This window comes from Simochromis diagramma, unplaced genomic scaffold (genome assembly GCF_900408965.1).
Source record: "Simochromis diagramma unplaced genomic scaffold, fSimDia1.1 OVJJ01000421.1, whole genome shotgun sequence".
NCBI classification, from domain to species: domain Eukaryota; kingdom Metazoa; phylum Chordata; class Actinopteri; order Cichliformes; family Cichlidae; genus Simochromis; species Simochromis diagramma.
The window spans coordinates 5286776-5300615 of record NW_024387250.1 but is presented as its reverse complement, the minus strand read 5'-3'; the positions used below and the strand labels follow the sequence as shown (position 1 = coordinate 5300615).

The following is a 13840-nucleotide window of genomic DNA, read 5'->3' as shown; positions in this document are numbered from 1 at the left end:
CGTTTTATTGTTAACTACTAGGGATGCAGTTTACATTAAATTTTCATCATATTAGGCCCAGATTAAGGTGTTGGTTTTGTGCGCTTTGGGATCAGAGCTGTTCTGTCTTTATTAGTTTAGAAACAACCCATCATTAAAAACACACAAAACATCATTACACAGTCGAGCTCATATAACCAGACATTGAGTCATTACACAGTTAAAGTGTCACATTTTAACCACATCGCAAGACATCTCAGCTCGTTCATTCTTATTTGCTAGAGGACATGCTTTTAGGAACATGTTATCTATCACTATCACACAAGCTAATAATAATTCTGGCATCTATCCTTTCATGTCTTCTCGCATTTTGCGGGCTGCTCTGAGCACTGCCAGCATATTCACTTTATCCCCAAATTCCTTCTCCCGGTGCTCCAGTAGAATACCCTGGGAGAAGAAATATAATCAATCATAACCAATGAAAATATCCAGATACACTTGCGATAAGGTATTTTTTTCAAACATCACTTGTGCTCTACCTGATCTCCTGGCCCAATGACAAAGACTCCTCCCAGCACTAGTCCTTCACCTCTTAGGTTTCCCCAGAAGCCCCTCCTGTAGGCCCTCCAGATGTTCCTCCACACACCGATGCGCAGAAACATGGAGAGACACATCCACCTCACTTGTGGGCCATAGAAGTTTTTCTGTGAGAGTGAATATAAAGCTTATTGGCTTTAATTATGAAACCTTCCTTTTTTCTTTGAATATCCCAAAACATTGCATAGAGGAGCAACATAAGACCTTCTGATCCACGTAGACTTTCCCCAAAAAGTATTTCTTGAAGCAGTCCAGCTCCTTGCCGAGGTTTTCTTTCACCACCGCAATGAGGGGAACTTCAAGGTCCTGCAGCTGGGAGTTCAGAGAGGACAGCTCAGCAGCCTCCTAGAGGGACAAGGAAAGAAAGAATCAAAAGCATGAGTGAAAGATAAGCAGTTCTTTTTACACACATGGGTATCTCACTTCATACCTCTCTGCACAGTAATCATCCAGGGTCGGCGTACGACCGTGACTACAGCTCCAGTCTTCTCCCACAGAGTTTTGGCCTTTTGTCTCTCATGGACTAAAAGAGACAGCAGAGCATTACTGAATCTAAATGCCACAGAGTTTCCCTTAAAGAAAGAGAACTCACATCCTTAAAATGAACCATATTTATGTGTCTTAAAAATCTTCTCTCTTCTAAATGTTAATGAAAGTTTGAATGGTGAATGGTGTTGGATAATTGTACAAATTTACAACTTTTCACATAATTTAATTACTCTCTCTGTTTATCAGTCTTGTAGACAAGTTCCTGTGTTAATACACACACACACACACACACACACACACACAGACACACACATATATATATATGTACTATATATATATATATATATATATATACTTTTTCCCACCACAAATAAAAAATACAATTTGCATTTCAAATGTTCAGATCTCTAAGTTGTTATAATTTTAATACTGTTCTTTGACTTACCCCCTCCAGTTGTCTTCAGCTCTGTGTCCTCCAATATTTTTAGGTCGGCCCAGACTGGTTTGGTCTGGAACCAGTCTGTAATGGAGCTTATGACCTCTGCAACAAACAGACTCACTGCCTTCAGGACAGTGGTAACAGTCACCATGGTCCTAAACTGGCTCTATGAGGACCTGCACAGAAAGCAAGCACAAAGATTAACTTTCAGATATGTTTCTGTCTTTATCGCACGCTCATGCATGCTGGGAATCAAGATGATCTCAAAGTCTTTTCATGGGACAGTCCCTCTGAATGTCACCAAACTAAACAACATAAAATAGTCTCATTAATAATGTATAAGCACTTAACTGAACTAGAATCTGTAAAGTAACTCTTACCAGGCTGTGCTGCATGGAGAAATGTGGAGAAATCTTATGTTTTCAAGCAGCCTGGTAATCTCTCAACCCTCAGATCAGCCCAATCACAGTCAAATCCTTACTCATATGAAGAAAACATGCAAGGAATTCCTCAAAATCTGCTGTTAAACAGGGATTACGATGAGCTGAATTCTCAGTACCAGGTTCAGCATGGTGCAGCACAGACAGCTTATCAAGCAGCAATGCAGACTCGGTGGTGCAACAGCATTTTTGGATATTTATTTAATGAGTTATGTTGTTCTAATTACAATTAAGCTGCTAACATTAATAAATAAAACTAGACAGGAACTCAGAGGTTGCTTATGGATGTTGCACTTTTCTGTGATTCTTCATTACTTGCCAGCAAAACAAGCTGAAAGTAACTGGACATCTCTTGTGATCGGCTGAGACCAACACTGACACCTGCAGGAGGTTAGCGACATTACAAAGTCTGCAGTAGCTGACTTCCATGATACAAATAGCATTGTTTATTATTGTTTTGCTCATTCATCAATCCCACATTTTAATCAGTTTTCCAGTTATAGCCAAGTCAAGAATTGATTAAACATGCCTCTGTGTACCACACATTAGTCTATTAGACATGTTGAGCCATCTGCAGTTGTGATATTCAGGTTTTGCTCAGTTCCACATATAACGAATTTCATTAATTCATTCTGGGTGTTAGAAAAACATTGTTAAAAAGAAATGTTTTAACTTTACTTAAACGTTTTTATTGAAAAACACTCTCTTTGAGAACTGATTTGATGACTTTTTTTTGTTCAGCTTTTTTTTTTTTTTGTACTTTTTAGATTTGTTGTGAAGGACTAATGCAAAGTGTAACTGTCTGTCGTTGAGTGTAATGATCTGCTGAAATTTCTGTTTTATTTTTGTTAAATTGGAAATTTTGTGAAAGCCCAGATTTAACCTCAGATAAACTACAGGTTAAGGAGTTGGTGTCTGGTTTCAGTGTCAGATATATTTGAGTATCATGAGCATAATGGTTGTTGTTTTCCCTAAATCAGATTAATGAAATTACAAATTTTAATCTATTTAAAATGCAAAATCAGTCAAATTCTCACATTTGACCTTGATTTTGACTTATTTTTTTGTAAACTAATTTTTCTTGAAAAGCTAAATGCTGCCCATTAGTTTATTTCTAACCTTGTATCCTTTTCTCCTTGTCCCTATCTGTAGCAATAAAACAACTGATATATGCTTAAAATCAGCATTCCCATTACAATGACATTGCAGTTTACTACTTTATTACCTAATAATGCAGTAAAATAGAGTGGGCCAGTAAATAAATAATCGTTTAAATGTAGTGGTTTTGCAGGTGGATATTTCCTGATATTGAGGGCATTGCTATTAATGTTAGAAAAACTGGTGGTAGTACTCTTTTTCAACAAGCCAAAGGACTCAAGATAGAAGATACTCAGGAAAGATTTAATTACACAGAGGCAAGTCAAACGAATATCATGCCTTGCTCCATGATTTCTATGAGGAAAGTGGATTGCCAGAGTGGTATTGAGGGTAATATTTCACTCATTGGTGTCAGCTTCACAGAGGAATGTGCTGAGAGTCCCAAATGGGCTGGAGTACAGATAGAGCAGGGTGACTCTCCACCAGCCCAGCTGCTGCACTCCCTCTGGCTCAGCCATGTGCTGGGTTAATCTGCCCGGAAGCGTCTTTTTGTTGCTGTAAATGATTATAGGTCATTACTTGGTAACGTAACAGATGACCTGTTTTTGTTTTCGTTTATATTAGAAAAAACTCATCCATTTGTGATGATTTAATGTGCTTTAACCATTGTGTAAAACTCATCTGTGAGGTTCAAGTGACGTCTTGGCTTTGTTTTGCTGCTGGTGTTCCCGTCACACTAACACACAAATGCAAACATATAAACAAATGTAGAACACTGTTGTGTGGGACCAGTGCTGCTGGGAGTGTGTGGGACAGACAGCCAATCAAAGCTGAAGAACTGCGCCCCACCTCCTGTGTGGTGTTGTTGCTCATTTGCATTGGTTGACATGTTACGTTCTTATTGCACTAGTGAAGCCAATCAGCGAGCTAAATCTGTAGTTAAAGAAGGAGAGTGAGAATGATAGCAATTGTAATCTGTGCCTGGTACCTTGATGGTGGAGATAGATTTTGCTTTCTTTATTTGTTAAAATTGTGAGCAAATTGTAATAATCATATTTTTGATATTAAAGGATTTTCAAGCCAATAATTCAGATGACTACAAACAACAAGCCAGTAGGTAGTAAAAGTCTGCAAAACCACAAACTTTTGATAAGAAATCACTATGTATCTGAGCATATAGTAAATTAAATCTGGTGACAAACTGTGTGCATTATCTGCTGTTTACTGACTGTTGCTGCTTATATAACAAGTTGTAGCGCACACACTAAACCCTCTGCAATCTCTCAACTGTGCAACAAAAGTCCAAGCCAGGAGAGATCCGACTTTTCCTGCCTGCTCTCACTACCATCCAGATGAAACTGGTTGGTGACTAGATGAGCTCAGGTTGTGAAGAGGTGAGCTGCAGAGGTAAACTGCACGTCCTTGAACCTGAGGAAAGACAAACAGGTGTTAACACCCACTCCCTCTGAGGCCCTCGGGGTCTCAGAGTCTGACTGACCCTCAAGCCCCGAGGTGACCCAGAAACCATGACCCGGCTTTAAAAGACACACTTTCAGGTAGCCAATCAAACAGGAGGAGGTTACACTGTCACGTGGCTTGATCTTGTCAAAGTGGTTTCGGATTGGAGGGGCAACATTGGGAAATATTGCAGCTTAAATGACGATTAAAAAGAAATGGAACTTGGTAATTAATGTTCAAAATACGTGAAGGTTTAAATACACTGGAAAGCTCCCTTGTAGAAATACAAAGTTCATAAGTCTACTATCTTTTGTGCTTTTCATTTTCCGACAGGCTCTTAGTAGCTGAAAGTTCAAGAGGATTTGAACTTTAGACCCTATCTAGTGTGTGTGTCTTCGGTAGATTTCAAACACACAATGACTAATTAGAAGATATCAAACAATTCATGGTTACATGGCACATTAGTGTATAGTGTATTACTGTATACCCAAATGTTCTTCCACATCAATTAAATAGAAGAAAAATAAATAAGACAGCTCTACATGGAGTTTCTTTATAGAAACAAAATAGTAACGATAATTTTCAATGAATGGAGCTTATACTAATAATTTCTAATTAGCTTGAATTAATATGAAAATCAGTTTAAGAACTCAGAGTGGTCCCCACTACAGGGAGTGCAGAATTATTAGGCAAGTTGTATTTTTGAGGAATAATTTTATTATTGAACAACAACCATGTTCTCAACGAACCCAAAAAACTCATTAATATCAAAGCTGAATGTTTTTGGAAGTAGTTTTTAGTTTGTTTTTAGTTTTAGCTATTTTAGGGGGATATCTGTGTGTGCAGGTGACTATTACTGTGCATAATTATTAGGCAACTTAACAAAAAACTAACATATACCCATTTCAACTATTTATTTTTACCAGTGACACCAATATAACATCTCCACATTCACAAATACACATTTCTGACATTCAAAAACAAAACAAAAACAAATCAGCGACCAATATAGCCACCTTTCTTTGCAAGGACACTCAAAAGCCTGCCATCCATGGATTCTGTCAGTGTTTTCATCTGTTCACCATCAACATTGCGTGCAGCAGCAACCACAGCCTCCCAGACACTGTTCAGAGAGGTGTACTGTTTTCCCTCCTTGTAAATCTCACATTTGATGATGGACCACAGGTTCTCAATGGGGTTCAGATCAGGTGAACAAGGTGGCCATGTCATTAGTTTTTCTTCTTTTATACCCTTTCTTGCCAGCCACGCTGTGGAGTACTTGGACGCGTGTGATGGAGCATTGTCCTGCATGAAATCATGTTTTTCTTGAAGGATGCAGACTTCTTCCTGTACCACTGCTTGAAGAAGGTGTCTTCCAGAAACTGGCAGTAGGACTGGGAGTTGAGCTTGACTCCATCCTCAACCCGAAAAGGCCCCACAAGCTCATCTTTGATGATACCAGCCCAAACCAGTACTCCACCTCCACCTTGCTGGCGTCTGAGTCGGACTGGAGCTCTCTGCCCTTTACCAATCCAGCCACGGGCCCATCCATCTGGCCCATCAAGACTCACTCTCATTTCATCAGTCCATAAAACCTTAGAAAAATCAGTCTTCAGATATTTCTTGGCCCAGTCTTGACGTTTCAGCTTGTGTGTCTTGTTCAGTGGTGGTCGTCTTTCAGCCTTTCTTACCTTGGCCATGTCTCTGAGTATTGCACACCTTGTGCTTTTGGGCACTCCAGTGATGTTGCAGCTCTGAAATATGGCCAAACTGGTGGCAAGTGGCATCTTGGCAGCTGCACGCTTGACTTTTCTCAGTTCATGGGCAGTTATTTTGCACCTTGGTTTTTCCACACGCTTCTTGCGACCCTGTTGACTATTTTGAATGAAACGCTTGATTGTTCGATGATCACGCTTCAGAAGCTTTGCAATTTTGAGACTGCTGCATCCCTCTGCAAGATATCTCACTATTTTTTACTTTTCTGAGCCTGTCAAGTCCTTCTTTTGAACCATTTTGCCAAAGGAAAGGACGTTGCCTAATAATTATGCACACCTGATATAGGGTGTTGATGTCATTAGACCACACCCCTTCTCATTACAGAGTTGCACATCACCTAATATGCTTAATTGGTAGTAGGCTTTCGAGCCTATACAGCTTGGAGTAAGACAACATGCATGAAGAGGATGATGTGGACAAAATACTCTTTTGCCTAATATCTCTGCACTCCCTGTATGTATGAACCTTCATCATGTACCAGGCTGGTCCTCTGATAGCAGTTATCTTTGAGCACAACCAAAGCAATCTTGTTGGCTTTGAAAAAATAAATCAAGAACTTTTTCTCAATCAATCATTAACAAATACTCTCTTTTTGTGAGTTCACATGTACAAACAGCAACATGCGCTTGTGTTGAGCATTTTTAGACCAAAACATACAGGGGTGTATGATCCAGAGGTCAATCAGTTATGACACCAGAGTGGTTCTCCACTTTCTTTGGCATCAAACAGGACTTTCACATCTTCTCTGGTTTGATGTAGTTCACATTTTGTTATGTTAAATCCCCTCTGACCTCTGTCTCCTATTAGATAGCTTATTATTAGATTTTGAAGGTAGCGCAGTGTCCCTGTGGTAGGACACTCAGTACACTCTAAATCTAACCAGGTTCTGACTGGGTTTATTTTTTACAGCAGGAGACATGACCAAATAAGGCGTGTCTACTAACAATCTCCTACTATGTTGTTATTGCCCAACATGTTTGCTAAGTCATGCTTGAAAATCTGAGATAGCAACAAAGGAAATTAGGTATTTTAGATCAATCCATAAAAATAGTTTGATTGCTGTTATTTTGCATTTCATGTATACAGTTCACTCTTTCAACTAGGAATTTAGGTTATCCATTTTTTATTTGTTTTATTTGTAATGTCAAATTAGGTTTCATTGTTTTTCATGTAATTATTACTAAAACAACACAGGTAGATAAATTATTTCTGGCTAATTTCTACAATTGAAAAATGTTTCAGTTAGCACTAAGCTAATTTATGTTTGAATATTAGGCGATTTTTTAGCTAAATATTAGCTAACTGTGCATTGCTAGTGACATTTTAACTGTTGCTTTCAGCTAAATATATATAATTAACACATGCCTACTATTTCAAATTAACTATTTAAAATCAGCTATTGATGCATTTGTCAACTGTTTAAGGTTTTCAGCTTATATGATGAATTAGAGTTGAAAAACAAATGATTTAGCCATAAACAAATGGTTTTGCTGGACTATGCTAATTTATATTACCTTTAAATATTTTAACTATAAACTATATAATAGATAGTTCAGATATCTTAGCTAGATAGCTGTGCAGATTTCAGGTTCGGTGAGCATGCTACTTATGTGAGTGGTATTTATTTGTAAGTCAACACAGCTGTTTCTCATTTTCGCCTACCCCCCTGTATTTCCTAAAAATTCAAAATTCCTCTCTTGTGTGCATTCCTGATTATCAGTTGTTTTCACTAATTTCATCAAGCCGATTATTATTGCAAAGCTCTTGTTTTCAGCAATAAGTTCCACAATGCATAATACATACATCAAATCTGCTTTAAAAGTCCTAAAGCTGTCAGGAAGAGTGGTATTTTATTCACTACAGGAAGCTAGTTAAAATTCTCATCTCATTTCTCAAGGCCAACTCAACACTGACTGAAATTAGAGCCAGATGATGGAAAAACGTAGAGAAAAAGGATTGGCCCACTGCACTCTTGTTGCATTTAATGGGACAAGAAACGGAGTCAGAGCCATTTTTCTGTATGTTAATGTTTCTGCAACCATGTATTGTGTTTGTATTTATATGATAGTAAGGATCTTTTCCTAAGCATCCCTTTATAGCTCCTAATATTTTGCAAAAACACAGACACGGTGAATCACGTGAAGGTCATCAGGTATCTAAGAGACATATCTTCATTAATTTGATCTTCTCTCCGGACAGGGTTTTATATTTTCTGCAGTTGTATACAAAGACAAGAGCCCCAGGCTGGGACTTGGATGGAAAAGTGCATTCAGGCAACAGGTGACTGTCTTCTCTAAACCTAATTATTGGCAATGAAATAAACTAATTATATAGATCTGAATCAAAGTACAAATTTCACGTATTTATTCTTTTTAAAATGTCTTTTGCTTTTAGAGTGTTTTTTCTTTAAAGTTGTGACTTTATTGGGACTTGGAGATTTCAATTAGAGAATACAGTCATAAAAAAACAGGTATGTTTGCTCATGTAGTGGAGTTTTGAGGCAGTATTTTTTTAACCTTAATTTTCCCTTTAATTTAATTTCTATTTGAATTGCACTAATAATTAAAATCAGATGTTATAAATAGGACACTTATGATGAAGGTGACTGTTTTGTGCCCTTTAAATCAAATGTGCCTTTATATGGTACATTTTTGTGGTTGGTATTTGTAGTTATTAAACTACTGGCAAATGTCTACATGATGAAATGAATCGTAAGCTTGAAAATATTTGAGCAGTAACAATGTTTAATAGCACCGAGTAGAGTATAAAGAAGTATAAAAAAGAAGTATAAAATTCATAAGCAGCTCAAGTGTATTCGAAGAAATGTTGGTCAATTTCCAGCTGCAGTTTAATAAAATGTAAAATCAGGAAAACGTATCAAATTCAAATGAATGAATAGAAAATCATTTTGGTCAGTACACCTAATAATGAACTACACTGTAAAAGGAAACATTAAAATGTAGTACAGTGTTCTGTTTTTAATTTATTTCCGTATTTTTGAAACCACAGATTGATTTTTTTCTATTTTATTTGTTGATTTAGTTTTACTGTGTAACTTTTAAAGTTTCTCTTATTCATAAGTCCTTTCTAGTAATTTTTTGTGTCTTTTCACCACAGCAGTGTAAACTGATTTACTTGAATGATGTAAACACAAGTAATTGCATCATTTTCCTGCTAACAGCAGCTACCTTTCTCTCTCTGTCCATAGGCTACCCTAACTTGGCTGTCCCACCTGTGTGTTTTGGGGGGTAGGGGAACTCCTTCTCAAAGATGTTTCTGCTTGGACACGGAAACGTCCCGCCCTGAAGCAGAGCAGTCAGAGCTGGTGGAGATTGAAAACACGCTATTGAACATTATAATGTTTACAAAGGGTTAACAAGCAGTTTGAGCTGAAATTCCCTCCCATCATCCACTCCCCCTGGAATGGACTGTCCCATGGATTCGTGTGTGTGTGTGTGTGTGTGTGTGTGTGTGTGTGTGTGTGTGTGTGTGTGTGTGTGTGTAAATGAGTTACAGAATGCATGTGTGTCCCCTTAGCCATATATATTGGGCCATGTGGACACAGATGTGAAGTTTGCAGGACAGATTACGCTTTGGCTGCAGGGCTGTTGGCCTCCCTTTCTTTTATCTTTCTGGTAAAGAAAGCCAGTAGGAATATAAAGCCACCTTAGGATCTCTCTGCACTGGAAATTGAATAACCTTACCCCACAGAAAAAATGAGTGATCATCTGGAAGAAGGTTCTTTCATGTTCACTTCAGAGTCCGTTGGAGAGGGACATCCAGGTGAGTCTTTTTACAAAGTCTAGCCACCTCTGTTACAGTGACATTAAATTTTAATGCATTCAATTATAAGCTCAACACTTCCATTGAAAATGCAGTGTTATCCTGCAGAAATAGCATGCATATAAATAAACTTGATGCAAGCTGGACACTATGTCCAAAGTAACTCCACAGTGCTGCGTGTTTACCCGCCAGGCATGGATGGTATTCCATTCACAGCAACATGTGTTTAGTGGCCTTCACTCTCACTTGTAGGCAGCTGGAAGCAAATGTGTGTCTGACTGGTGCACAGTTACATGCTTAAAAAATGTCCAAGAAGAGAGCAGACACACAAGTTTAACGTAGTGTGCAAAAGAAAAGATCTAAAGACACACAAAATGCTCTTCAAGAACAATGGCTCAAGTACACAATAAGATAAGAAGTGACAGTGTGGTAAAATTAGTTTGACTATGTTATACTTTAATCTAGTTAAATTATATCAAATACTCAGTAAAATGACTCCCAGATGTTCCACACAAACCTTGCTTAACTTGTAGTTGTACTCTGTCCTCCATGTTGCCTTTAAACCCAACGGTGCCCCGTCAATGTGTTGTAATCCTTTCACAAATATGTAATCTTTCAAAGTCCCATGTGCTAAATCGATAATAAGTAAGAGTTGTGCAGCTTCACAGACAGGGGCAGTATCACATAAATGCCGACTGTTAAAAAATTAAATAAATAAAATAATTAAAAAATGAAACTGCTCTTTTAATCTGGATCTATATTAATGTAGTTCTGAAGTAAAAGTATGCTAATCTGACAAAGTGCTTATGAGAGGATGAAGCATACAAAAGGTAATACCAATGCGCCTGAATTCAAAATCTCTTTCAAACTGTCCTCTGAAACAGCAAGTGATGTAGATCCATGTGTCACACATCATGGTGTCCCTGTATTTATCATTTAAGGAGGTTCTTTTTTTTAATTTAAATTTACATTTTGGAAGCGCGTAGCACTCCTGAAGCCAATTTTAATGATAAACTTCACAGGTTTGAAGTTTTACTTCTACTGTTTGTTCAGTAACAGAGTTGGGTGGCCTTGGCAGAACATTGCAGTACACACTTTTGAATTTGATAACACAACTCAAAGTCTGGGCTGTTCCCACAGATAGTGGCTATTTTAGTGGCTTTTCCTAAGATGCACCTGTTTCACCAGCAGAGTAGTCAGATGCTGATGGGCTTTCTGATGTAACCGGTCTCCTGCATTGCTTCAGCAGGACGACACAGACAGATGAATGGGATGTATAGTGAGGCATTGTCCTGCTGCCATGCTAAAGTAAAACATTCAACTACTGCTATGTGAAATATTAGGATGTAACCTTTCATACTTTCATATAAATTACAAAATTGACATCTTCTATTATTAGTGTTAGGCTAAGCGTGCAATTTAAAATGCAATATGTCGTTTTTTTCAATGCATTTGTAAAAAATCTTCGGAATCTGATGTTTTTACCTGTTATGTGTCCACAGACAAGATTTGTGACCAGATCAGTGATGCTGTCCTGGATGCACATCTGAAGCAGGATCCCGATGCCAAAGTGGCCTGTGGTGAGCCAGAATTTGTCTCTTTTTCCGTTAAAAAAAAATGGCAAAACCAAGAAGAGGCACAATCTAATGAATCAGTTTGTCTTAGCAAAAAAAGGGGCCACATGATGAAGGCAGAGTCAACTAACCCACTGGTCTGAATTTCACCTGGATTTTATGTCGTATGCAGTGTTGATACTGTTTATTGTATTTCAGTGTTGACAACTTGCTGGTGATGGCAAAACAGCTTTGTAATTAAAGTTTGTGTTGGCAGAGACGGTGTGTAAGACTGGCATGGTGTTGCTCTGCGGAGAGATCACATCTCGGGCCGTCGTGGACTATCAGAGGGTGGTGAGGGACACCATCAAGCACATCGGCTACGACAACTCGGAGAAAGGTGAGAAAGCAAAAAAATAGACATTATTTCTGTTCTCTGTATTTAGCGTTTCCCTCTTAACCATCTCAATCCAATTCACTTCCCTTCTGAAGGTTTCGACTACAAGACATGTAATGTGCTGGTGGCCCTGGAGCAGCAGAGTCCAGACATTGCTCAGGGGGTCCATGTTGACCGGAAAGAAGAAGACATTGGAGCTGGAGACCAGGTAGGGCCACAGCAGTGTCACTGGGTCACTTTGGCTTGACAAGTGAGTGACCCTGACTGAGCACAGTTTGTTTGACTCTTTACTTCAACAGTAGAGAATACAGACAATAGTATAGTATATATGCAATAGTCTTGGTGTGTTCAGGTTTATCAGTTCAGTAGAGGTGGAAAAAGTAGTTTTATCTAGTCCAATATTTAAAATCCTAAATGTTACAAGCTGATTGTAAGGCAGAAAAATGTGCTTCGTGGCTGATATATCATTATTAGATTCGATAAGTGTTTATGTTACTTTTGCAAATAAATGTATTGTAGTATAGTAAATAGGGTCCCCAGCCAAGTGTTTGTGGCTCTTTAAAGGGTCAAAAATTTGAGGATAAAACTTTGATGTGTAGAGGCGAAACTTCCTTTTCATGAAATTGCTCACAGTCTTTAAGTAATCTGAAGCATGATAAAAAATATGTCCAGTATGTCGTGGAGTAGAAGTGTAATGCAGCAGAGAAAGGAAATTATTAAATTATACAATTGTATATGAGTGCAGTACTTGAGTGAATCAGTGTAGTTTAATCAGTAACACCATCATCATCCTTAATAGTTTGGAAGAGATAAAGAAATAACATGTTTAGATGAAATTGATGCTTTCTCTGCATTATACCTCAGTAAGAGACAAACTCACGGCTCAGGATCATTATTTCTATAAGAGACTTCTGGCTGAAAAAAATGATCCTATGCTTAAGACTAATCAATGAAATATGGAGTAATTTGACTATATTATATACAAAGTCCCATAACCATACACGGTATAATCTACCTGATATTTGTTTTTATCATTTCAACATCTACTTCTATTTTGTCTTCTATAAATGCCTGTCTGACCATTAGCCATTATGTATCCATTATGTATAAGTATTATTTTAAAAATGTTCTTTTCATAGCTTATATTTTATGTATTTTGTGTCATATGATAATAGAAAGTGCTGAAGATATTACTGATAAAAGAGCATGCTGAATATCAGTATTTTGATATTCCTTGTTTACTTCTTTGTTTTGCCTTCACTGATTTTCTGACTCGTTCTTTCCTCTGTAGGGTCTGATGTTCGGCTATGCCACAGACGAGACGGAGGAGTGCATGCCGCTCACCATCGTCTTAGCTCACAAACTCAATGAAAAGATGTCTGAACTTAGACGCAATGGCATCGTTCCCTGGCTGCGTCCCGACTCTAAAACACAGGTGAGGTCGTGCAACATGTGCACATTTTTTACTTACCCAAAACACAACACCACAGCAGTTTGGGAACTTTTTCTTTCAAGCTTGGATATATTTCATTAGAAAATCTGATAACCTGTCTGAAGCTGTGTTGTCACAGGCACCATAAAACAGCTAACTACAGCTTCAGTGAGTGTACCAATTCTTGTTAATCCCACAGGTGACCGTGCATTATGACCAGAAGAATGGAGCTGTGATCCCCAAGAGAGTTCACACCATTGTGATCTCTGTCCAGCACGATGACGGCGTCACTCTGGAGGAACAACAGAGAGTCCTAATGGAAATGGTAGATCCTCATGAACACACCTGACTGGGCTCTGTGTAATGTGTCGTGTGGGAAATAAAGTCACATGTTTGGTT

General features: G+C 38.1%; 2 protein-coding genes across 2 annotated transcripts in view; one reads left to right on the top strand and one right to left on the bottom strand.

Moving 5' to 3' along the window:
* Window positions 1-24: 24 nt before the first annotated feature.
* Window positions 25-1655, bottom strand: LOC120715005 (peroxiredoxin-like 2A). Its single transcript, XM_040001720.1, is given in 6 exon segments — window positions 25-426; window positions 519-683; window positions 781-921; window positions 1007-1030; window positions 1032-1099; window positions 1511-1655. Coding segments are annotated over 6 exon segments (645 nt in total). The 3' UTR covers window positions 25-324.
* An 8179-nt stretch (window positions 1656-9834) lies between these two features.
* The window catches only part of mat1a (methionine adenosyltransferase I, alpha), a 7707-nt gene continuing 3701 nt past the window's right edge, over window positions 9835-13840 (top strand). Inside the window, exons 1-6 of the mRNA XM_040001069.1 lie at window positions 9835-10059; window positions 11562-11639; window positions 11890-12012; window positions 12105-12217; window positions 13301-13444; window positions 13641-13766. Coding sequence (XP_039857003.1) covers window positions 9993-10059; window positions 11562-11639; window positions 11890-12012; window positions 12105-12217; window positions 13301-13444; window positions 13641-13766 — 651 coding nt within the window. The 5' untranslated portion in view covers window positions 9835-9992. The remainder of the gene's footprint in view (window positions 10060-11561; window positions 11640-11889; window positions 12013-12104; window positions 12218-13300; window positions 13445-13640; window positions 13767-13840) is intronic.